Source organism: Ischnura elegans, chromosome 3 (genome assembly GCF_921293095.1).
Source record: "Ischnura elegans chromosome 3, ioIscEleg1.1, whole genome shotgun sequence".
Classification (NCBI taxonomy): domain Eukaryota; kingdom Metazoa; phylum Arthropoda; class Insecta; order Odonata; family Coenagrionidae; genus Ischnura; species Ischnura elegans.
Genome location: NC_060248.1, coordinates 109,389,043 through 109,412,451, shown reverse-complemented (window position 1 = coordinate 109,412,451; position 23,409 = coordinate 109,389,043). Strand labels below are relative to the sequence as shown.

Genomic DNA, 23,409 nt, shown 5'->3' with positions numbered 1-23,409 from the left:
TAAAAAACATCATGAGTTTTTGGAAAGTTCTATCCCCTGCTCTGGTACAGCAGTGGTCAGTCCCGCAAGTGGCCTCCACAAACTCTCCACATGACAGAGGGTGGCCTCAAGCAGGTCAACACACTGCCTCTCTTCTCCCTTGCATTGCTGCACTGGCTTACATGCTGTGGATCTCTCATAAATATCCCATGCCCTTTGGTGGGTTTGCCATTAAGTAGAGTTGTGCTTGGAAAATCAATCAATGAAGTTACATTCATTGAATATGCGGTGCTTCAATGTACAGCAATTCAGGTTTTGGATTTTTAGATTTACATCCTCTCCTCGTGGGATTGATTATGAAGCAAGTCAGAAACTTCCTGACCAAAACACAATTCTGGCTATAAACCATACTCACTTTTACAGGCTAATAGTGTAATTCTAGTAATTTTAGTTGCTGATAAACATACATATAGCATGATTCCAAGTCTAGGTTGTGAGCTCAAATGAGAATTGTTTTCACTACCAAAAATTAAATTATATTGCATTTATTCAAATCCAAGTAATTACATGATGAACATAAAATGGATAACTAAGCAACAGCATCTGACTTCCTGGCCAAAATATTTTAATAAATGATACTGGATTTGTAAGATGGATATTAGATAAAAAAACTACAAATTCTTTACCTATATTTTACCAATGAACTGAAAAATACATAACCTAATGCCCTTGCACAGAGGAATATTTTAGTTCAAAGAGTACACCTCTGTTGGTTACAAACAGGAACATATTTTCTCTTCTTGATACATAATACAAAATGGAACATACATTACAATTTCAAAAGGAAAAACTGACCAAAATCTGTTTGGTTAGCATCAGGTCCTAAGTTTTAAAACAGTGAGAAATAAGCATGAACTTCCCTGATATTATCTGCTTATTTTTCAATGGCAATTCCGACAGGCTGGATGGCATTTTCTTCCGTTGAAATTACATTTGCACCCGCCTGTATTGTCTCCTCTTCCCTGAAATACAAAAGCATAAACATTCATACTCAAGTATTCTGCAGCATAATACCAACACACAAATAATTTTACAAAATGTAGGCATTCAACAGACATTCTAACTTGGCGATTTTTTGCTCACATAGCACCACCACCAAAACAACTTCTTCTTCTAAGAAGTGGCCTTGAAAAACTCACTAGCAGGTAATGTTTTTCTATGTGCTGTGGGCAGCAGTGGCGCAGCGAGGGTGGGGTTTTGGGGGTTAACCCCCCCCCCCCCCCCCCCCCAAAGCTCAGAAACGTTTTTAAGTCTAATCCATTTTACTTGATTCGATTAATATTACTTACAAAATACTGTAAATATTATTAATATATTATTAAATATCCCTCCGAAAGCCGTAAAACACACCATTTTGAACTATTTATCTTGAAATTTTTCTGAAGGATTGTCCCCACACCTCCCGCTTACCCTGGCGGGTATTCCACACCCCCAGGCACCCCAGTATTAGTTGTGCCTAAAAACCCCCCTAGCCTTAATTCCTAGCTGTGCCCCTGGTGGGCAGGAACCCTTGAGATAATCGCGTACGACCGTGAAAGGAAGGCTACGGGGCACTCTGCAGGGTCGTCCCACTGGGGTTTCAAAATGAAGATAATCCACGCTGACCCTAGTGTTCGGAAACCAGTCTGCTTCCAAGGTCATTTTTTTATTCAATAGATTTTTGGGTTTCTACGAAATTTATTAATGAGCTTTCTGGACCTTCAAAAGGCGAGCTATGACTAAACCATTGCAGGTGTCAGTCAACTGAAACCTTCCAAGCAAATCCCGTCTTCGTCGGTGCTGTGTTATTCTCTGGTGTTACCTTGCCTAAGGAATTATCTGCATTGCTATGGGAATGCGCTATTAGCATTTTCCAATACATATACAAGGAAATAGTGATGACAACTTGCCCATATACTCTGAGTGACAATTCTGTGGTAGATTGTGAAACAGTGTGTTAAGATGAAGTGTTGAGTATCAATCATTATAAAATACTTGGAATCAACTTATATCCCCTTGTTGAGGTGTAATTCCCCTTGGTGATGAACCAAGTGATTGAACAAGTGATGACAACTGAAAACTAGTCCAATGAGTATCAGAAAATATCTGCAAGAACCTGCCTTCCCAGAACAATACCGTATATCTCCGAATATAGTCCCCCTCTGAATATAGTCCCCCCCCCCCTAGTTTTGAGACCCCAGTTTTGGGAAAAATTTTAAAATGCAAAGGAAGGCAGTTTTTCTGTGGTTAGCAAGTTAAGATTCTAGAGTCAATAAAAACTATTTTTTTCTGTGAATAATTAGAACAAATCTGTTCACACATTTTCCATCACAACAAAATAACTATTCCTAAAATATGTTGTTATCCATTGCATGTATGTATCAGTAATTTATAGTTCCTTAACCAGATGTAATGAAGTAATGAGAAAATTTTTCAAGTATCCAAGGCTATTGTATATTTTTAAACACTCGCAAATTATTAATATTTTTGATTTCCAAATGACAACAGACAATGTAAATATATAAGCTTTAACATAAAGCCCATAAAGAGTGTTGCATTTGGCCCTGAAACTTCCTTAGACCCAGTGTAACACACCCATCACAAGTCATGTCAAATCCAAGTGACTAGAAGAATTTAGGAAATCTAAATAAAATTGTGTTAAATGAGTTATAAATATTATAAAAATATTGCCATCTAATGCCTGCTAAGCAAAATAATTAAACTACAGGACTTACAAATATCAAAGTAATAAAATTAAGAAATAAACTTTTTCCACCAAACATAAACACTGAAAAAATATGCTTTCAATTTTCAATGCATCGTTGCGAATCATTGCATAAGTTACACAAAGAGTTTCTGCTCTGCATTTGCGCACAAATTCGACGATGTTTTCCTCTAATTCTATGAATCTGCTGCATCGAGACCCCCGAAATGACTTCCGCGATGTATTAGCGCTTTGCAATCTTTCCAAAGACTTGCTTTCCACGCCAAATTTTTCAGCCGTCATGTGAATACTATGATTTACGGCGCATTCTGCAACGGCTATGTTTAAATTGGCATCGAAACTCCGTCTTTGATGGCTTCTAATCTGCCGCAGGATTGATCCTCATCTTTCTACTTGATCCATCACCTCACTGTTGAACGTAAAATTATTTTTAATAAAGAAAATATCGCGAAAATAATTGCGAAATATTATGTGACGTTATTTATCGATCCTACTTACCCTGGCGAATTGAAGATATTCCTCCATAAATTGATCGCACTTTCGATGCTGAGTTGCTGGATTTCGATCAAATGCAGTAATACCGGCGCTTCTGGTTTAAAGCCATTGATTATTGCGCCTTTTCAGAAACAAATGCATAACCATTGCGCATTCTTGTTCTGTGATGGCGGTAAAGGCAGTGGTTGTAAACACGAACCGCACGGGCACATGGACATATAGTAGCTACGGCCGCAATGAAATGCGAAATCGTCACGAAAGGTTTACTTTATCTGTTTATTTTTCGCAATGATTTAAATCGTGTTACTATTAAATGAGCGACGGGTACATATACTATTGATTCAATTCTAGTGTTCGATTAGTGTGATAGTGTGTGTTTAGTTTTGATGTTAATTATTTATTGTTTTGCGTCATTAAGTGATCAGTGTCGATTGAATTATTCTAACAATACTTTTCCAAGAAAAATTAACGGCTACCCCATGGATTCCGTGAAAACGCGTATTCGATATGCTATTTGAATCGGAAGAATCGTATCTTTACAACATTTGTGGCAAAAATTGTCTTAATTTCCGGTAAAACGTGGTAGTATATAGTCATATCTTCGATTATAATCCTCATAAATATACTCAAATAGAAAGACTACGAGAACATTAGCCATTATGCCGTTATTTATAACTTGATGGTCACCTTTAGTATGCTAAATTGGATTATACTCGATTATAGTCCCCCCCCCCTTACTTTTCCTCGGCCATTTTTGGAAAAAAAGGGGGGACTATATTCGGAGATATACGGTAATTGCTGCTTACATTAAGATCTGAACTACAAAAACCAGAGAGGTATTTAGTGGGATTTACACGATAAAAGATTTATGCTACAATATAATTTTTCTGATCTTAACCACGCTACTTATAGCAGCCCTTTTTGTTAAAATTGATTCTTGTGCAATTAATTCTCATTCCTTTTCCTATGCCTAAATTCAGCTGGTAATATTGAATTTTTTTATTAGGTTGGTGAAGAGGTTTTGAGTTTTTTCATTCCTTTGCGTAATCATGGAGACGTGCCTTCGATGGAGATAACCTTCTCAACCCCCATGGATGAATCACTGAAGTTTACATTCGATATATAAGGCAGAAGAATTTCTGCATGAAAGGCCAGCATGCTAGTGAGGCATTAGTTTGCTTTTGGCGATTCTTTCGCATTGCCACTTTTGAAGGTTCGTACCCAGCGTGCACTGCGTCAAGAACCGGTTAATGGGATTGATCGCTTGTAGTCAATCGCTGTGCCTCTACCATGGGCAACTGGGCTTGGGGAAACTCTCTAGTGCACAGAGACTCTGCGAGCACTATAGCTAATATGTGGTGGTTTCCCCTTGCTTGCTGCATCTCAGTACTACAGCCAAAAAAAATTTTTACCATGCCTGCAGTGAAATGAGTGCTGTTGTACTAACCAATGTGGTCTCCAGCATCACTCATGCGAAAAAAAGCTGCTGCCCCAACCAGTTCCCAACTGATTCCCTACCATTTCCATGATAACAACATTCCACACAGTCCAATTTCAGAGTTTAAATTTATTTTTGATAGGAAAGTACTTTGACCTATGCACGAGCAACACTGTATTGAAATGCTGAACAAATTAATACTTTGAATGATAAAAAAATAGGAAACAAAACTCACCAGTGGACCCCAGCGGGGACCTCTTGTAACCCAGCAAATTTCCAATTTGCAAAATGTGCACTGAATCCAGTCGCATCCTAAATCCTTCATAATGACAGCCATGCAAGATGGGCAATACATAGCAATCTGTCGCACTAGCATATCCTGAAACAAAAGACAAACATCATGAGGATGTTGAAATTAAGGATGAATACTAAGTTCACACTACTGAGAGAAACGAGCAGGAAATAAATTTTTTAACGCATGGAATTAACATCTAAAAATAATGAAGCATATGAAGGGCACTAGAGCAAAAAGAACAGCTGGCAAGCGGGATGATGAAAGTAAAACATAAAATAGTTGCAAATCTCATCCACTTTCAAATGTATGATGTTTGGTATAGAGAATAACATCCACTACACAATCACCAAAAATAGCCACATCATCAACTTAAATAACTTTGAACTTAAAAATGAGAAAATAAATCTGGTATGGTTACAGAGCAGAAAACACTCATTATTTCATGGGTATACCATTCACAAAATATATGACTACACGAAAAATTCATGCATATTAACTTACATTAAGAACATCCTCAGTCAATAAACCTTGATCATTTTCTGGGTTCCCATTGATTCTCTGTTGATACTGCCAACAACTTATTCCATCATGAATGCTCTGCAAGTGGAATACATATAAGTGTATCATTTTCCCTTAAAATGCCACATAATAGGAATAATTTCACATAGGTATTTTTAGAGGTAATAATCATTATTCTACCCTATTCTTCACTTGTGATCCTTCACCTTCTATAGGTAGTTTACATGACATATTAACACATACCTATTTTCATTGCAATCACAGTCACAGTAGAGGTCACAGTTGTGGGAAAATATCATGGCTAGACCACTCACTATCCTTGAATGCACCCATTATTCCCAGGCACAATATCAAATCCCTCTTTCCCTTAGAACTCTTGCTAAAGCACAGAGGCAACTGCGTAGCATTATTTCAACCTCCCTGAATAGACATGTCGACATAAGGACTTAAATATAATCTAGAAACACAACATTGGTAGCCGAGAACGAATATTTGAATTCCCGGCAATCAGCAATGAGTTCTCAAGCATGTAGTGATCAAAAAGCGTCTCTGAAAAATGAGCGAGCACTCAAATGAGTGTCTACGAAATGGTTGAATGCATGGCGACATTCAAATTTCCATAGCTGGAGCGCTCAGTCTCCAAGTGTCAGACCATCTTGGAGATGGGGACATCCATACTCTCACTAGCCTCGGAGGCTTATCCCCCTTTCTGCCTCTCATTTGGACTAGTTTTGCTTTCTATCCAGCAAGGAGTATTCATTCCATAATCCCAAGGATATAAGATATGAAAAGTGTAGAGTTGATATTTGGATGTGTTACTATGAGAACTTTTCTGGAGAAATGCTTTCTTAAGAGCAAATCTAGCAAAACACTCAATATTTTTGTCCTTAATTATCTTCCAAAGCCCCTTTGAGAAGACCAGCGGTGGATTAACATCCATTCCCACTAAAAGAATTGCTGAAGATAATACTTGACCATTAAACTCTCAAGGCATTGCATAGTGACTTCCACTCAGAGGGCACAGAGTATCTTTTAGGCAATCTGTTAGATAAGGAAAATTATCCTGTGCGGGGAGAAGATACAAAGCCACATGCTGGACTGTCTGGCACCAAGATCACTATTTAGGCAGTTGCAAGAATGCGGAGTCCGAGTACCATCAGATGAGCTCCATGTATAGGCAATGCAAGCACTCACCTTTCTAGAGGGTTCTCACAGGAGGCCTGAAAGCCTCTAATGACATGGATAATCGTCACAAAAACTTAATGCAATTCTGTGAGGAATAGTGCCACAATCTGCAGGACATTTGGGTGTGATATTGCTTTTATCTGCATCTATATCTTTGTGGGGGTCTCCAGGCAAGAAAATAAGACATATAGTGGACGATGATACTATTAATTGTAAAGGAGAGCATAAGGATCTGTCACAATAGGGTAGTTTCCTTCATCAAAGAAAACGAAAGGCATTGATTGTAATTCGTTACCCACCATTAGTGTATTCATAATATATAAATTATTTGGTATTAGAAATCCCAGTTTAGACGAATGTTAATGGTCAATTTTAACCTCATTTGAAAAAGGCCAGATATGGCTACCGCCCATGCGATGCCATTCCACGTAACATCACAGGGACCCAGATGCTATACGAGTAGTTAGGAGTTTTACATCGTCTGACAATGAGATTACCAATTCATGCAGGGACCTACTCTATGCTACCGCCATGCTTGACAGCAAGCAGCCTGCATCGTAGCAGTGTTCATAGGCTCGCACCCAGGTGGCCTCACACAGCTTTTATAGCTTTTCCCAGCATTCATACTTAGCTGTCGCATTTTCCCGTGAATAACGTGTTCCTCCTCCTTTTCTTGTGCGTTACCCCACCCCAAGATGGGGATTATAAAAAGGTTGTGCACGTGGAAGAAAGAGCATAGTGTCGCCGTGTAGAAAGAGCATAGAGTAGTAGAGTGAAGTGAGTGTCGGGCGGAGCCCATGCCCGAATTTGGGTGCGACACGGCAGAGAAGACGAGGGGCCTAACAAATCACGCGACTGATTGGCCTGAAATAAGAGACCCCCCCTGTCCGAAGGAGCAAGGACCAGCTGAAGAGGATGCATTCCCTCCGTTCCGGATGCAGCTTCCTCCAACAAGGGAGAAAGGAGTGTGCAGTAAATGGAACGAGAGTTTGTTGGATCCAACCTGGTCTGACCACGGACAACGATCAAGTAAGATCGCAACTATCCCAAGTGAAAGTGAAATTAATCACCAAAGTAAAATTAACACTCGTTGGGATGGAATTTCATTTACCTCCCCCATCAAGAAATAATTAAAAAGTGTATCATTATTTACGTGTTCACAACCGAACAATATTTTGTTGTTATCATTTGCTATTTCAATTTCATCTTGAAAATCAAGTTATATTGTTGTGTTTTTCTTTTTATCATCGATTTGTCATAAATTTTTTTCACCAACTCATACATCACTAGTTTATCAGAGGGTTTCTTTTTGTTTTGTCATACGCAGTCTTATTGTTTGAATTATATTTTGTTTCGCTGAAAGTGTTGAGAAAGTGTTTTGTTTTAATTCCTTCACGGGTCATCTAAAGGAAAAATATCCCTCGCCCTTCCTTTCGTCCCGTTCGTTTTTCTTTCCGTGAATGCGTGTTGGAAGAGTGCATAAGCACCCGAACGTTACCCATCAGGTTGAATCGGGAACCACCCACCCGCAATTATTTCCAAAGAAGGGTAATATTTTTAATTTATGTGAATTGTACAAAGAGAGTGGCATAGTTTTGTCCCATAGGTCCCATGCGGGGGGATCCACGCGGATTTATATATTTTCTTTTGTTTTTGTGAGACATCTCCCCCCGGTTCTATTTTGGTATCCGGGCGAGACAGGAGTGGGATGCCACAGTATGCAATAATGTCTAATGTATATATGCCCAATGTCTTCTGGAAAATAGTCAGGGATTACAATCTCAAGGAAATTATTTTAAACGAGGATATGAAAGGCTTAAGTAGGTTACATAAATTACCTTGCAAGAGAGGCAGTTGGTCCTATTACAAACTGGGCATGGAAATTCATTTATATTTCCATCAACAACGCACCATCCTTGGCAGTCAGGAGTCTTGCAATGAATAGCCTCAGCTCCCATCCTCTTCTCGGCAAGAGAAACTGATCGAGCTAGAAGCTGTTCTTTTACTTCCTCAGGTACAAGCTAAAAATGTATCATCATCAATAAAGTGGTTAACTGTTTGATAGAAAGTAAGTTCATGTTTCTCATAAGTAAGTAGAAACAGCTCAATAATAGAACATAGCAACTCGATTAAAGTGCAGTTGACTTATGCACAAAACATTTGCATAATTTGCATTCCATAATTATTGAAGTATGTCCTAATGTAATATATTTGAATGTAAATGGAATAAAAGTTATATTATTATTATTATTTTATTATAACATGCATATTATGTGAAAAATCTGTACAGATACAGTTTAGATGGAAAGAACCAACAAGCAACTTACACGCTTCAATGCTTCACCTAACCCCGGGCCATATTAACTGATATTTTCATTGCATACTTAAATATCTTTTAAAAATATTGCATACGCAATGAGCCAATTAAAAATCTCAGCCGAAGAACTAGCTTAAAACCAATTTGTCCAACAAACTTAATTTTTAATTTAAGAGCTATGGGAAATTTTCCCCACAGTTCCACTGCCACAGATTGCAACAACAGCACTTACTATCATAAGTATGCACATTGGTATAGCCATTGCGTGAATAGGGCTTCGCATACATGTGTACAACATCTGTATAAAGAAGACAACAAACTGCTGCCACAACTAATGCAAACTATCACCAGCTACGTGATAATTCTTAAAAGAGAGAGCAATCCATTTTCTAGTCACCAGTAAGACTAGAAGGTAGAATAACTTGAATGCTACAAAAGGTGAACACTGTTTTTCATCATCTCTTGATCACTACCTCCAATATTTTAATAATTAACCTTATATACTGAGTATCACCAAGAATCTTTTCTCGTTAAGTACTAATTGATAGTACTAAACGAGCAAAATACTTACGGAACGAATCTCTCTATCCTGTAGAATACTGTCACATGCATAATTATCATCACGGTATGGACACTTTACCTCTGCTTCCTCACTGTACTGGATCGTGCTTACTAGACATTGGCTACATGTAAACATAGGAGAAAGAGAAAACATATTGGAAACACAGGACTTGAAATATGTAATTATTATTTTTTTAGAAAGGCCTTGGATTAGCTCAGATAGGATATCATGATTCAATCAAGGAAAGTAATCTGTGCGCTCTAATGCCCTTTCACTCTTAATGGCTCGGTAACTCAAATCTGCTTTTGCTCCCTTTTTTAAAAGTAGACTCTGAAGCCTTACATGGAAGTGTTGAGAACAGTAAATATTTGATGAACAAACTAGGACAACCAACGATTTTTTGGTAAATTTTTTGTACTCAGGAAGGTAACCTATGCATGAAAAATTTGATTAACAGGTAATGTAAAAATTATTTTCAAAACAGAATAGATAGCTATGACCTCATTCCTGAATTCAAAATCAAAGAAAAATTTCTTGACAAAAATACTATGAGAGTAAATGATATCACCATTGCATTCATAGATTAGCCTAACATGATTCATTCATGCTAAAAACCCTTATCGAGATTGTTTTTAAATACATACATACATATTTTCAAGGGTGACTTGTGGCCATTGAAGTGGGTGCAGTGCAGGCCAGTCTCTCCCCCCAGAGTAGACTCTCAAATGGTAAAGCGTTTGCCCCCTCTTCTCCCCCTTCCCACCCCCATCTCCCGATTTCCAATAAAATGAAAAATTACAACATGAGGCAAAGGGTGTTGTAGCCAAAAGTGTGTAGAAATTTATATGAGGCAGACAAAAGAACAGTGACCAACTGCCAAAGCTAAGGTGACCAGCAGGGTTATTTCGCCAATCACATGGCCTGGCCATAAGTCGAAATCCACCAAAACTATGGCCTCGAGACATATGTATGGCTTCGAACAATTCTACTCTGAGCGAAAGGCCATAAGTCGGGTGGTGTGCCATAGCCTAAAGGCCATAATACTAGGCCTGCCTGCCTGCCTAGGAGGCCATCAGGGGTGGATCCAGGATTTCTATCTGGGGGGGGCACAAGCAAGGTCGTATCCAGGATTTCGTTCTGGGGGGGCACAAGGATACCTCGTAATACAAAATGAACGCAATGATAATGGGACCGTATTAAAAATCTTGCATATTTTTGAGGGTCTGGGGGGGGGGGGGGGGGGCAAGTGCCCCTGGGTACACCCCTGGATCCACCTATGGAGGCCATTACAACACGGGCCATACGAAATAACATTGCTTGCCTAAGGAGTTATAAAAGAAATTTACGAAGTGTCATCGATTATATAGCGATTCTTTCAATAAATATGTGAATATTGCAGGGGAGCATGTACGGATTCAACAGGCCTTGGCTAGATGTATAAAAGAAAAATGTCAATTTCATCTGGAAAGAAGGAGGAAACAGGATACGTGTAATCCGTTCGTATACGATGATATTTGCATAAAATATTTCTGCGCTTCAAAAGAAGTTGTTACTTACTTTGTAAGTAGATATAATGGATGAACTAAAAGTTCGCTTGTTGTTAAAAAGTTAGAAATACTTTTTAAATGGATGCTCTGTTGAAGTGAACAGAGGAACGGGCTTTTATTTGCTTTCTGTGCTACATTTGCTAGTAGATTTCTTAGTTATTTGTTTCGAAAAGCTGTAGGTAACTTGAAATATACGCTATGAATTGATTTATATTTTAAGATTCTCGTTGCATTGCAGGTCACGAGGGATAATATCAAAGAAACAGGGCAAGACATTTTTTTGGCAGTATGGCAATCTTCAGTAAGTCGATGCGTAAAGGACAAATGCCATCCACAAATCAAGGAAAGAATGATAGTCTCATATTGATGTTATAATTTTATACAGCTACCTAAATATAAGCCTCTGATAATAAAATTAATGAAAGTTAAAGTTTCAATTTCATCTTTAGATTTAGTGCATTGGCTGGATTTCTAAGGCTTTTGGGGGCAAATGATTGCAGCCATGAGACAATAGTTACATCATAGGAAGGAGAGGAAGGGGGCTAGAACTAAGAGGATGTCATGTTCTAACTCTATTCATTACGTGTACAATTCACGAATAGTATAACACTGTACGGTACAAATTTCTTCTGCTTCTTCTCGTCCGTGATTTGCATTCTTCACTTTTTTTCAAAGCTCTCCAGCGTCTGCCGCCAGATCAGTGTTTAAAGAAAATCTAAATTTATCCTTTAATAAGAGTCCACTTCGGTTAAAGAACACAGAATTAATTTTTTACCCACGTTGGAACAAACTTTCTTGTCAAAAAATGACTGGTTTTTAAAAAAAGTGAACCCAACTTATAGTACTAATTATAATTCTCATACTCGCCTACAGAAAGGGCTTTAAGACTTTTGGCTGGGCCAAAGGATATGGCCCCTCGAGAGTGAAATCGGTATAGGCCGTAATTTTGGGTCAGGCCATACCAAACTTATGGCCGGCCATACGCATGACCCCGTTTAGCAGAATTGCCATGATCCAGGATTTTTTTCAGGGGGGGCACAAGGGTCTGACAGGCAAACTATCTTCTCATACTTGAGATTAAAAACAACATGCAATGATTACTGTGCAAAATATTCTCTTTATTTTAACATGAAAGATATTTATGTGAAATTAAAAGATTGAGGCTCCATAATACACAAAACAAAACGGATGTAATGATAAGAGTATAAAAATGTTATCTGTTTTTTAAGCATCAAGGGGGTGAGGGGCACGTGCCCCTCCCCCCTAAATCCACCTATGCAGGTGACACTGGTGGGAAAACAAAATTATAAGTTCAATGGGCAAGGGAAGAGTTATGAAAAAATTTTACCTAGCAGGCATCAGCTATTGGAGCTGATGATGCTTCTCTGCCTAGCACGCGTTATTGCTGTCTGATGTGTCGAGTTTATAGGATGTCCTGTGGTTATTTGCCACTTCAAAAACTGTACAATGCCATACATCTCCATCCTCATTTGCAAAAGCTGCATAGTGATTCTACATAGGTATAGATAGGAGGGACCCAATTTGTCGAGTTTCTACGACGTCCGGCCACTATTTGCACTTCAAAAACTGCACAATGCCAAACATCTCCATCCTCTTTTGCAAAAGCTGCAGGGTGATCCTACAGTGGCAACAATTACACTGGTACACTATCCATTATTAAAATCTTAGAACTGGTAAGTCTAAAATAATTATTTAATTTTGGATTACTTTCAAATAGTAAAAAAAAACTCTGTCAATCATTATTTGATGATTTCTTTATTTTTAGCCTTCGTCAGGGGTGGCATCAACATTAACCACCAAAGATTCACATCAAAAAAGAAGAAAAAGACATACCGTATAAGCTCGTGTAAGAGGCACAACTTTTTTCCCAGATATTGCAGCCGAAAATGGGGGTGCGCCTCTTACACAAACTTCTTATCTTCCCCCCCTCCGCTTCACCGGTTGCAAGTTCAAGGGGAACTGAGTGGCCTTGGTTTTCAGCATGAGTCAGTCATCTGAAACCCTGGGTCAAAATCAAGCGGCAGGCAGGGGAGTTTCTCCCTTAGTGACGTATTTTTAAAATGCTCCTGTTTGAATTTCTTGCAAGCATCGCGCCATCACGTCGGTAACCCAGAGGTGAACATTGAAAAGATCGCGCGGAGGGATTCGCTCCGGAGCGCGCGCTAAATTTATTGCCACGAGTGGGCATCCCGCGGCATTTATACTGCATATAGTAATATTGGTGTCACAACCTGCGGTTGAAAAAATTCGAACGAGTGTGCTCATTGTTGGACTTAATGGTGGATAGAAGAAATCGGAAATGCTTACAAGTTAAGAGCGCTGAAGGAGAGGTCGAGGGGGAGAGGGCTCCCTCCCCTCCGTATTTAAAGCTACGAGCGAAGGAGCAAGGGAAGAACACGTCCGATCTTGCATGTGACGTCGTTGCCTTTAAAGCGAAGGGGCGAAGGCGCAGCAATGTGATACGCAGTTTGCGTTGCCTGAGTTTCCAGTCCGTCTCGTCTTGTTTGAATGCGCTTATGCTACGCTTGTTTCTTCTGAAAAAGTGCTGTTTGGACTATGTTGAATATTAGTAGCCTTATTTTAGCTATAAATCTTTAAAGATTTATAGCTTAATGGTTGTTGAAGATTAATAGCTAAAGTAGGATAATATCCATAGTCTTTAAAAATTTATAGCTAAAATAAGGCTACTTTAGTTTTTTGAGCTCTAATTGATTGACACAATTGTGTCAATCAATTAGAGCTCAAAAAACTTAAATGCTGTAAGATATACGTCGCGTTAGGTCTAATTCTTTTTAGAACCTCGTGCGTGTCATACAATTTCTGAAAGATATCGAGATATCTTCGAGCTCAGAAGGTGACTCAAGTAGCATTTGACCTCCAGAAACTCGGGGAATTGAACCTGGTAGACCGAAAAAGGTCAGTTGGTGGAATGGGGTAGGGATGAAACACGTTTCCATTGTTCCCCTGTGACTTGATATTTTCCTGTGGAGTCTCGGAAAGGAAAAAAACAGCAGAGCCATTAGCTGATGGAGAGCCGAGTGTAGTTCCGTTAGGCCCCTTGCACACACACCGATTTTGGACGGCCGGTAAAATATTGGCCGATATTTTACCGGCGAAGCGATGCTTGCACACACGCCGGATTTTTACCGGTCAAACGATACGTTGCTAAGTTTTTGAGCCGGCGTCGGCGATCCACAGTGACAATAGCCGGCAGCTAACCGGCATTTTGCCGGTGCCGGCGTGTGGTCGGTACGTGTGCAAGCTCCAATGCTCTCCCATTATATTCCCGATATTTTACCGGCCGTCCAAAATCGGTGCGTGTGCAAGGGGCCTTAAATATACGACGTGGTTATTATCCTACGGCGCTGAGATTGCCCCGATTGTTCTTCAATCTCTTGGGAAAGCTCATGCCATTTGCCTGTCGTGTTTTGCCTTAAAATTTTCCACGGCTGCATTTCTATTGCAATACTCCTGCGAGAGCTTTCAAACAAAATCGTTCGTGAGTAGGACAAGCAACATAGAGCGATGGCGTATGCAAAGAGAGGATCGGAACTCTTTCTACTCCCTCTTATGCCGCCGCAGTTATCAAAATTTCCTCTTTCAAATAGTACTGAAAGAGGACATTTCGATAACTGTCGAAATTCCAGGCATACGTCTGCAACACCGCACGATAGGATAAAAAAATGTCGCAAATTTTTTTTTATAGCTTCGATCCTCAAAATAGGGGTGCGCCTCTTACACAAGCTTATACGGTATCACAGGCAGTCTGTCATAAATTCTTTCATTTTACTGAAATGCTGTGGGTTGCTTTAAATTTGTCAGTTGATTCGTTTTTGTCTATAAAATTGCATGTAATCATGCATGGCGTTCACCTCAATTTCTACCAAAATACACATTCAGTTTTCAGTCATTTTCATGATAACTATTCAACCTACAGGTATAATTAAGCCCTCAAATTAAAGGCAATTAAAGTATGAACATTGTAATTTATTATATTTTTATGAGAGTACAAGAACTTTGGCCAATAATTGGCTTCAAACATGACTAAATCGAAAAAAATTAACTTTTTTCAAAAGATGATCAATTTCTGAAGAACTGTACATCCAAAACTTTTGCATGCACCGAGCTGATTTTGATCTCATTTAAAAAAATGTATTCATATTTAAAAATTGTATAAAAAACTAGTTACCCTAAATAACGCATAGATCGGGAGAAAAAAGCAAATATCAACAAAAAGTAGACATTTTTGCGCATATTGTCATCGCCAGGGGTCACACAGGTCTCTCAGAGTTGCAAATCATTACCAGAGATGCGTGAAAATCGCAAATGTGATAAATGCGATATAGATGCGATGTGTGCAAATAAATGCGACATAGATGCGATGACTGGACTTTAATGATATTTTAATTTCAAATTCGTACATTTTGTGCTGAGCACAGTTTAAATGCTCCGCCGACACTCACCGCTTAAAGCATGTGAGCAACTGGCCAGCTGCTAGTTGCTGGGACTCTACGTGGCCACGAACTACAAGTGGGTTCGGGCAAGCTACACCTCCGCCACTATGTGTCTTATTCCTTAATTTATTATTGTTCTACAACATAATTATTTAAAATATTCTGTATTTTGCCATATAACTGGGTTTCACTACATTTTTTTGTCACCTACTTTTATGAAAATAAAAAATAGACGCTACAAAATGATAAACTGTTATTGAAATTGCGATAAAATAAAAATGAAAGTTGTGTAAGTCGCCAAGGCCCTCTCGTCGTCTCGCCCGGGGATTGATTGGGAAAATCGCACAGAAGAAGGAAAGAACTCATGTCGTCAACAATCACACTTTATTCTTCCTTCATTTGAATACACACGTCGACTGCCCAGTATACTGTCGTCTCCCTCTGGTAAGCGTTTTTCTGTTATTCTCCGGAGCGTAGCAGGCTCACGTTCTTAAGAAAGATGTCTCACCTTACGTGGCCATGCGAGCACTTCCTGTCGGGGTAGGGTGGTTGGGAATTGTGGGAGCCGAAAGGAAAGTAGTTATCGCTGAGTTTGGATGGGAAAGGAAATGAGGTAAGGAAGACGACAGTCGCCTCTTACAAAGTGCAATTTTCACGTATCTCTAATCATTACATAGAGGTTTTATAAAGTGCCTGATATATGTTCATCATTTAAGGTATAATGTAGTAAACAGGGATAATCAATAAAAAAATTCTGGACTTATCGTTCCCTTCATAGGGGACATATGCCCCCAAGAAAGATATAGAGGTTGCCAGAAGAAATTGGCTATGGCATGCTAAGGTAATTTCCGGTGACAGATTCTTGCCTTGAAGAAGACCAAATGAATTGCACATGAAATTGATGCCTTATTTATTTAAATTCCACTCCGGACCAAGCATTTCATTAATGTCAAACAAAATACAGACCTAGCCTAAATGTGTCCTTTGAGTGTCTGCAGCGGACACCTTACAGCAGTCCAAAGGCAGTCTTAATTACTTACATGCGGACGTACAACAGGCATCCTCTGGCATAAATGCGGACAGCCTACGGACATCTGCAGTTGACTTGGTGGACAGTCGCCGGATGTTTTGCAGATGTCCGTGAGCTATGTGAGTATAATAATCATGGTAATGAAGTCCATCTCTGAGATCAGTAGAGAAGGACATACCAGTTGTAATTGTATGATAACTGACTCAACATTATCTATCATTAGTTAGTAATGCCATAAAATTCGAAGAAAAAGTGAAGTCAACTTATGAGTATCCATGAAGGTAGTGGCATAACTAGGAATATGCTTTGGGAGGTGGGATTGCCTAGGGTGGTGCCCCCCACAGGCAACTGGGGGTCCGGGAAAATTTTTGATAAATGACATGCCTGGAAATACATTTTACATCATTTGGCACAAAAAAATTAACTTTAAGCAGATGCAGTTATTAAAAGTCCAAACTAGACAATAGTTTTAAATATTTTTTTTATTTCTCTGAGGCTTTGGGGGGGATTTGTCCCCTCATTCCCCCCCCCCCCCCCCATTGTTACGCCACTGCATGAAGTCATGTATCTGACCATTTACTCAGAATGTATTCTAGGAAATAGTTAACTAAAAAATTCATCAGAGTAAAAGGAAAAATGCTTTCCAATATTCTAGAGTGCCATGATTAAGACAATAAAGGGTGCAACTGATACAATCCCAGATAGTTCAAGAAAAGAGCATCTGAAATCTTTCCATCCCTCACTCTATGTCCTTTACCTTACTCTTGTGGACCCCTTCACCACAGTAAGTACAACATTACAAGATTTTTTCACACCATCTAAAAGTGTGCATCAAATTTGCTGAGTAGTTTTTGCCTATACTGAAATCAACTAACCATGTATTCAGAGTACAGAGCATTCTGGCACCTCCTAGTTTTTACAATATTAAAAAAATTAATATTATGCATTCATAACATACATTTAATAGCTTACCAACAAAATGAATGCAGACAATTTCGCAAAGTAACACCTTCGTTAGCCACCACGTCAACAAAGCACACTGGGCATGTAATATCAACAGAATTTGGAACAACTTCTAACTCCTCTAAATAAAGGAGTTGTTCGTACTCTTGTTGTTTTCCTGCGTCATTTTCCTGAAAAATTTTGAAGCCGATTACTATGACTTTACACCATAATTAATTAATTCTTAATTACGAGGACAAAATATTCACTAGAATAGAATTTTTCAATAAAAATGATAAAATATGTGCATATGAGTACATAGAGTAGATGACAAAACCATTTCCAAGTCAAATTAATACGGGTCATTCCATGTCAGTTCATCCAGGCATGACACCCACCGACACGGATTTGGATGAATAAAACTGGGCAATTTTCATTCTTCCATGAAGGAATGAAAGCATGTAAAATTTTTCTTAGCTATCTCTACTAGTTATTTTCATGATCCTTTGAAGTTTGGGTAAAACTGCAGTTTTTCACTGAATGGGGTCTCCGAGGGCACTTGTACCTCAAGAAGTAAATAAATTGTTTTAGTCTCATTTTTCGTCTAATTCTTGCAAACATTTGCAGTAATGTCATAGAAAGCATGAATATTCAAAATATTAATTGAAAAATGCCCTAAGAGATATTGAAAATTCTCTAAACTAATATGTTTCATAAGATTTTAGAAAGTTTAGCATAAAAAACATACCTATTTCTATAAAAAATCAAATTTTGCCTGAAGGCAATACGTCAATCAAGCTAAATTATTTTTCTAATATTCCTCAAGATATGGCCCACCACATGTAAAAATAAAATTCATGGCTTTTTGCCTTCTATTTTGTTAAAAAAATAATGTTGACGTCCAAAAAAATCATTTTTCGCGACTATGGTAGTCAATATTGGGCCTTCCTACAAATGTAATAAAATATGTACTTTAATAGCTACATTCTTGTACACTGAGATAAATGGATGATGATCAGAGTGTTCAAAAGTGTGTAAAGGTCTGGTAATACAATTATACATTACACTATACAAGTTAATAAGTGAGAGCATGAATCATTTTTCTGGATAGGATCAGAGCAGGTACAAACGCATGAACAAAATTAGAACAGGTTCTATTTCCTGTTCATGCATTTACGCAAGCAGGTGCATTTTTGCATTCGTTCATGCATTCATACATTTAGACATTAATTCATGAGGGTAAATCATGTAAACAGTTACTAAAATATGCCTCAAACTTGATCCCAAGAACTCAACATTTTGTATACATGTCAAGATCACTGCCAACTATGCTCTGCTCAATGCTACAGGCCAGCAGGAAGTCCGAAAACCAGAACATGGCTTGCCCATCTGAACACATAGCCAATCCTGAATTCACTCAAACCCGTTGACGTAGATGACCACCAGTCATCCGGGACCCAGCTGAACGATCATCTTACAAGCCGAAACTGCTAAGGAAAGCAAAGGTGATCCTCCAAAAAGAGACCAGCATAGCTAAGGGACAAAGTAACAAGCTACTGCCTCTGGAGGGGTTCACCCCCTCTACCCTTTTAGCCCTCACTTCCAGGAAGAGGGTGAGGAAAGGAGAAAACATGCAAGAGATAGAGAGTATCTCTCTATCTCTTGGATGTTTCTACCCAGGCGTGAGTGACCATATTTCGAGTTCGGATGCACGCCTCGATCCAAAAAGAGGTAACCATGGTTATAAACATCATAGCATCCACCACATTTTCATTTTTTTCACATAGTGGATCTGAAAAAGTATTCAGGTCTTAATGATTCAATATAAAATCCATGCATTAGTTCTCAACCCCTCATTGGCCATGCAAAGGAACTACAGTGAAACCGACGACATATAACGACACATATAACGACACCCCACGGTGCACTACTAAACACTCGCTATAGCGAATTGTCGCTTTACCGGAGGTGGAGCAAATGATAGCCAATATACCTGTTGCGAACAGATATACAGGAACAGGAGTGGTGCGACGACAGATAAACATCTATCCGATAAACGTAAGCATAAATCCAGACGAAAGGCGATGTTTTTTTGCATCACTAAATTTCATTACTCAAATAACGACTAACTATTCAAACAATTTATAAGCGCCGCACTGAATAAAAATCATGCAAAGCATTGTTTCGTCATCATTATATTTATCGAATGACAGTTTACCACATAAATTTGAGACTGAGCACTCCATTAACTTCATTTCTAACAGATCGCCAGCAATTACAGAGGTTAAGGAGTCTTCATGAAAGTCTTCTGGCGGTGAAACCCTCGCTATGGCGAGAGCCAACACCGAAAGGGTCTCGTAAAAACGAATTTTTTAACACGCTTATTATAGGGTCAATTGACGGTGCATCGGCTATCTCTCGTAATTGCGGGGGTGTCGCTATAGCCCGTACTCGCTTTAACGAGGTTCCACTGTATTTAGATGACATTACACCCCTCAGATGAATTTAAGAACTGATGAAAGATTAGGACAGGCTAAACATAGAACAAAATTGTCACTGCTTACTACTAAATAAACAGAACCATTGATGGGGAATCAAATTTTAGATTCTTTTTAATAATGTGACAAATTATTTCATCCATTTGTGTGTGCATGCAAATGGAGATCAATTGAGGATGAAAGAGAACATGAAAAAGCATATTACTGTGTTACAATGTGGTTGCAAAAGTTCTCAGACTAGGCGGTTATTTCCAAAAAGGTTATCTCCAACCAGCCTATTTTCTTAACCCGGCTGAGTACTGCTCTTATTTTCCCAATATAAATGGTCACATGGGGTGTCCCAAGGATGGAAATCACAGCAAATTTCATCCTTGGTGTATATTGCTGCAAGTACTTGTTGAAATTTGCAGTGAATTTCAAACTTGGGACACCCCATGTGACCATTTATATTGGGAAAATGAGAGCAGTACTCACAGCTAGGTTAAGAAAGTAGGCATAGATAGGAGGTATAGTTGACTCATTCGTAATCTGTACATGGTACAGACTGTAGTCGAAGAATAATCAGGGTGGGCAATCATTGGGCGAGACATGAGGCAAGGTTGCCCTCCATACCCTTTTTTTAATATGTAGGAAGAAGACACAGTAAGAGAGGTGTGGGATGAGACAGAGGTGGGAGTTAAAGTGGAGGGATTGATATTTAAATCAGTGAGCTTTGTGGATGATCAGGTGTTGATTGGTCAGATGGCGAAAGGGTTGCAGGCCCTGGTAGACGAATTAGATAAATTGTGTGAAGAATATGGCGCAAGAATTAATCACAAGAAAACCAAATATATGCAGCCTTGTGAAGCATAGTAAGCTAGGAACATGAGGCTGACAATAAAAGTAAGTGATCACAAAGTTGAGCAGGTGGAGAAGCTCAACTATTTGGACAGCAGTAAAGGAAAATGGATACACTAATAAGGACTTCAGAAAGACAACTACATTAGATGAGGAGGCATTCATGAATAAGAAAGAGCTGATGAGATGATTGTCACGAAAGAGCATAAATAAAATGCTAGTGAAGAGTCTGATCTTGAGTGGAAGTGGAACAACTAAGTGGGTGGGTGAGAAGAGGAAATATCTAGACAAGTTGCGGAAAAGACAATATGTTTGGACAAAGGGAGTTTGGATCGGGGAGGGGAGGTTAAAACCCATGTTAGAAGGAAGAATGTTAGGTAAGCAAAGGAAGAGAATAAGATTCATAGATGGAATGCTAGAGCGTAGACCTCAATGAAAACTTAACAGATAGGTCCAATCTGGGATGGCTCAGCTAATTTTCATAACACTCCGCGCAAACCAACCTTAACTGGTAGAATATTTCGATAAATACATATTTTTGATACTGCCCTTCACTGGTTGTGAAATTAGATACACACAAATGGAGTAGGTAGCTACATTGAAGAAAGCCCGTGTAGACCACACAGGCTTTCTGTGAATGTATTTCCTGCTCATAAAAGTTGGCCTTAACTGGCAGGGAAAAAAAGTATCATTTTACAAGTATACAGCACAGTAAGACCTGTATCTACATCATGCTCATTAATTTTCATGAGAAAACTTGATCAAAAGACTTGAGGTAAGGTACTGGTAGGTTACATGATTATACGTATGGTCTACAAAGAGAATATGACATTGGACATTTTTTTTCCTGTGAGGCAGATACTGTTTCCAAGCAATACACAATTAAAAAGAAAAGAAATAAATCAAATAAAATGGCAGGAAAAATTAATTAAATAGTTCCACTGACCGAGTCCACCGCCAACTGCACCCCAGCCTCATTTTCTTTGTCTAAATCAGTTCTCCTTTCTTCCTTCCCTTTCATCAATATCCCATCCTCTATTCCTCTTTTTCTCCTTTCATCTTGGGCTTCCCCAGCAGTCTCCTCCACGCTTGCACCTTCCAACTCTGGCACAATTTCTCCATCTGCCACTTTTAATTTATCCAGTTCAGCTATGGCTCCATCAGCCTCCAAACTTTCATTTCCTAACACTTCTTCATCTTCCACAGCATTTTCTTCAGTCAATTCAATAATAGGTCTATCAGTCACCAATATTTCATTTCCTAATACTTCAACTTCTTCCATAGCATTCTCTTCCCTTCCTGACCTATCCAGTTCAATAATAGGACCATCAGTCACCAATCTTTCATTCCCAACTGCTTTAGCTTCTGCGTCTTCTTCAGTATCTCCTTCCATTCCTGCGCTATTCTTTTGCTGGTTTTCATTATCAAGAACTACCTCATCTTCCTGAACCTCTCTATCGTACTCTACTTCCTCATCACTTGCCATTTTCGGCTCTCTGATGCCTTGTATAGGGATATCAAACTCCATTGTAATTAGTCTCCACAAATATTAATGTCCAATGACTTTCAAGAAATCAAGTGCTTCTGCCAAGCCACGAAAGAAGGCAAAAAAACAATAACTGGACCGAAAAGAGCACGCCGTGGGTACCTGCCGATCTGAAAAAGTATTGAAACATACTATTTACATAACTCTTTAGCGTAACTACGTCTATTTATCAATTTAACAGTTAAATTTTCCGCGTGATTAAAGCATAAACTCTAAAAACGAATGCTACAGTGTGAGAATTTGCTAAGCACAACAGAAAGACAGTACCGAGAATATAATATATGGGGTATACGGTACCGTACCACCATAAAAGGTGAGTCAATCTTGGATGTTTATGTAAATCATGATATTCCATAATAATCATATCATCCGGTACACAACGCAGAAGACTTCATTCGCAAAAACATCCACGTGGGCTCATATGTGTAGTGTCAACACAAATCAACAGGAAATATAAGACATAACAAGCAAACAACAGATGAAAAATATTATCACAGCAGCCCACGAGTAAACCACTCCATTCGCTCATTACTTGATCACTTGTAGCGTCGAAAAACATGGTGCATGAATTTCATTCATGGGTAAAAATAATTATTCTAATGTAAGCACTAGAATCCTACATAATGATAATATGATTAAAGCAAATTTTGCTTCTAAAATTTCTCACAGTGACATGGTGACTAAGGCGGATACAAATTTATTTCGTTACAAATCAGTCGGAATAAATCCATAAGATAGGAAATTATTGTACCTCGATGACTCACCATAAGCTTCTCGGATTGAAAATATAAAATCCTTACGCAGTGAATGTGCATATACGTCTACGCCTTCAGCGGTAGAATCTTGCACGCACTCGCTCCCTCGCGTAATCCATTCCAGCCAAAACAGCGCAACAGCGGAGATGTCCAGTCTGCAGAGCAGTCCATTCCCCGTGTTTCCCGCGGTGCGGCCTAGCGGCGGGAAATGGAGTTCCGACGCTA

General features: G+C 38.9%; 1 protein-coding gene across 2 annotated transcripts; it reads right to left on the bottom strand.

Annotated features, from left to right (window-relative positions):
• Positions 1–508: 508 nt before the first annotated feature.
• LOC124156355 (ranBP-type and C3HC4-type zinc finger-containing protein 1-like) lies at positions 509–23,387 on the bottom strand. Of its 2 annotated transcripts, none has more exons than XM_046530870.1 (8): positions 23,194–23,387; positions 21,830–22,539; positions 17,579–17,739; positions 9,564–9,675; positions 8,514–8,696; positions 5,473–5,568; positions 4,912–5,055; positions 509–1,001 (listed from the first exon to the last, which is right to left on the bottom strand). In XM_046530870.1, the coding sequence occupies exons 2-8, from the start codon at positions 22,409–22,411 to the stop codon at positions 921–923; spliced, it is 1,359 nt and encodes a 452-aa protein (XP_046386826.1). In that variant the 5' UTR covers positions 22,412–22,539; positions 23,194–23,387; the 3' UTR covers positions 509–920. The 2 variants fall into 2 exon arrangements, with proteins under 2 accessions (XP_046386826.1, XP_046386827.1); XM_046530871.1 differs by lacking the exon at positions 23,194–23,387 and adding an exon at positions 22,732–23,087.
• Positions 23,388–23,409: the final 22 nt, after the last annotated feature.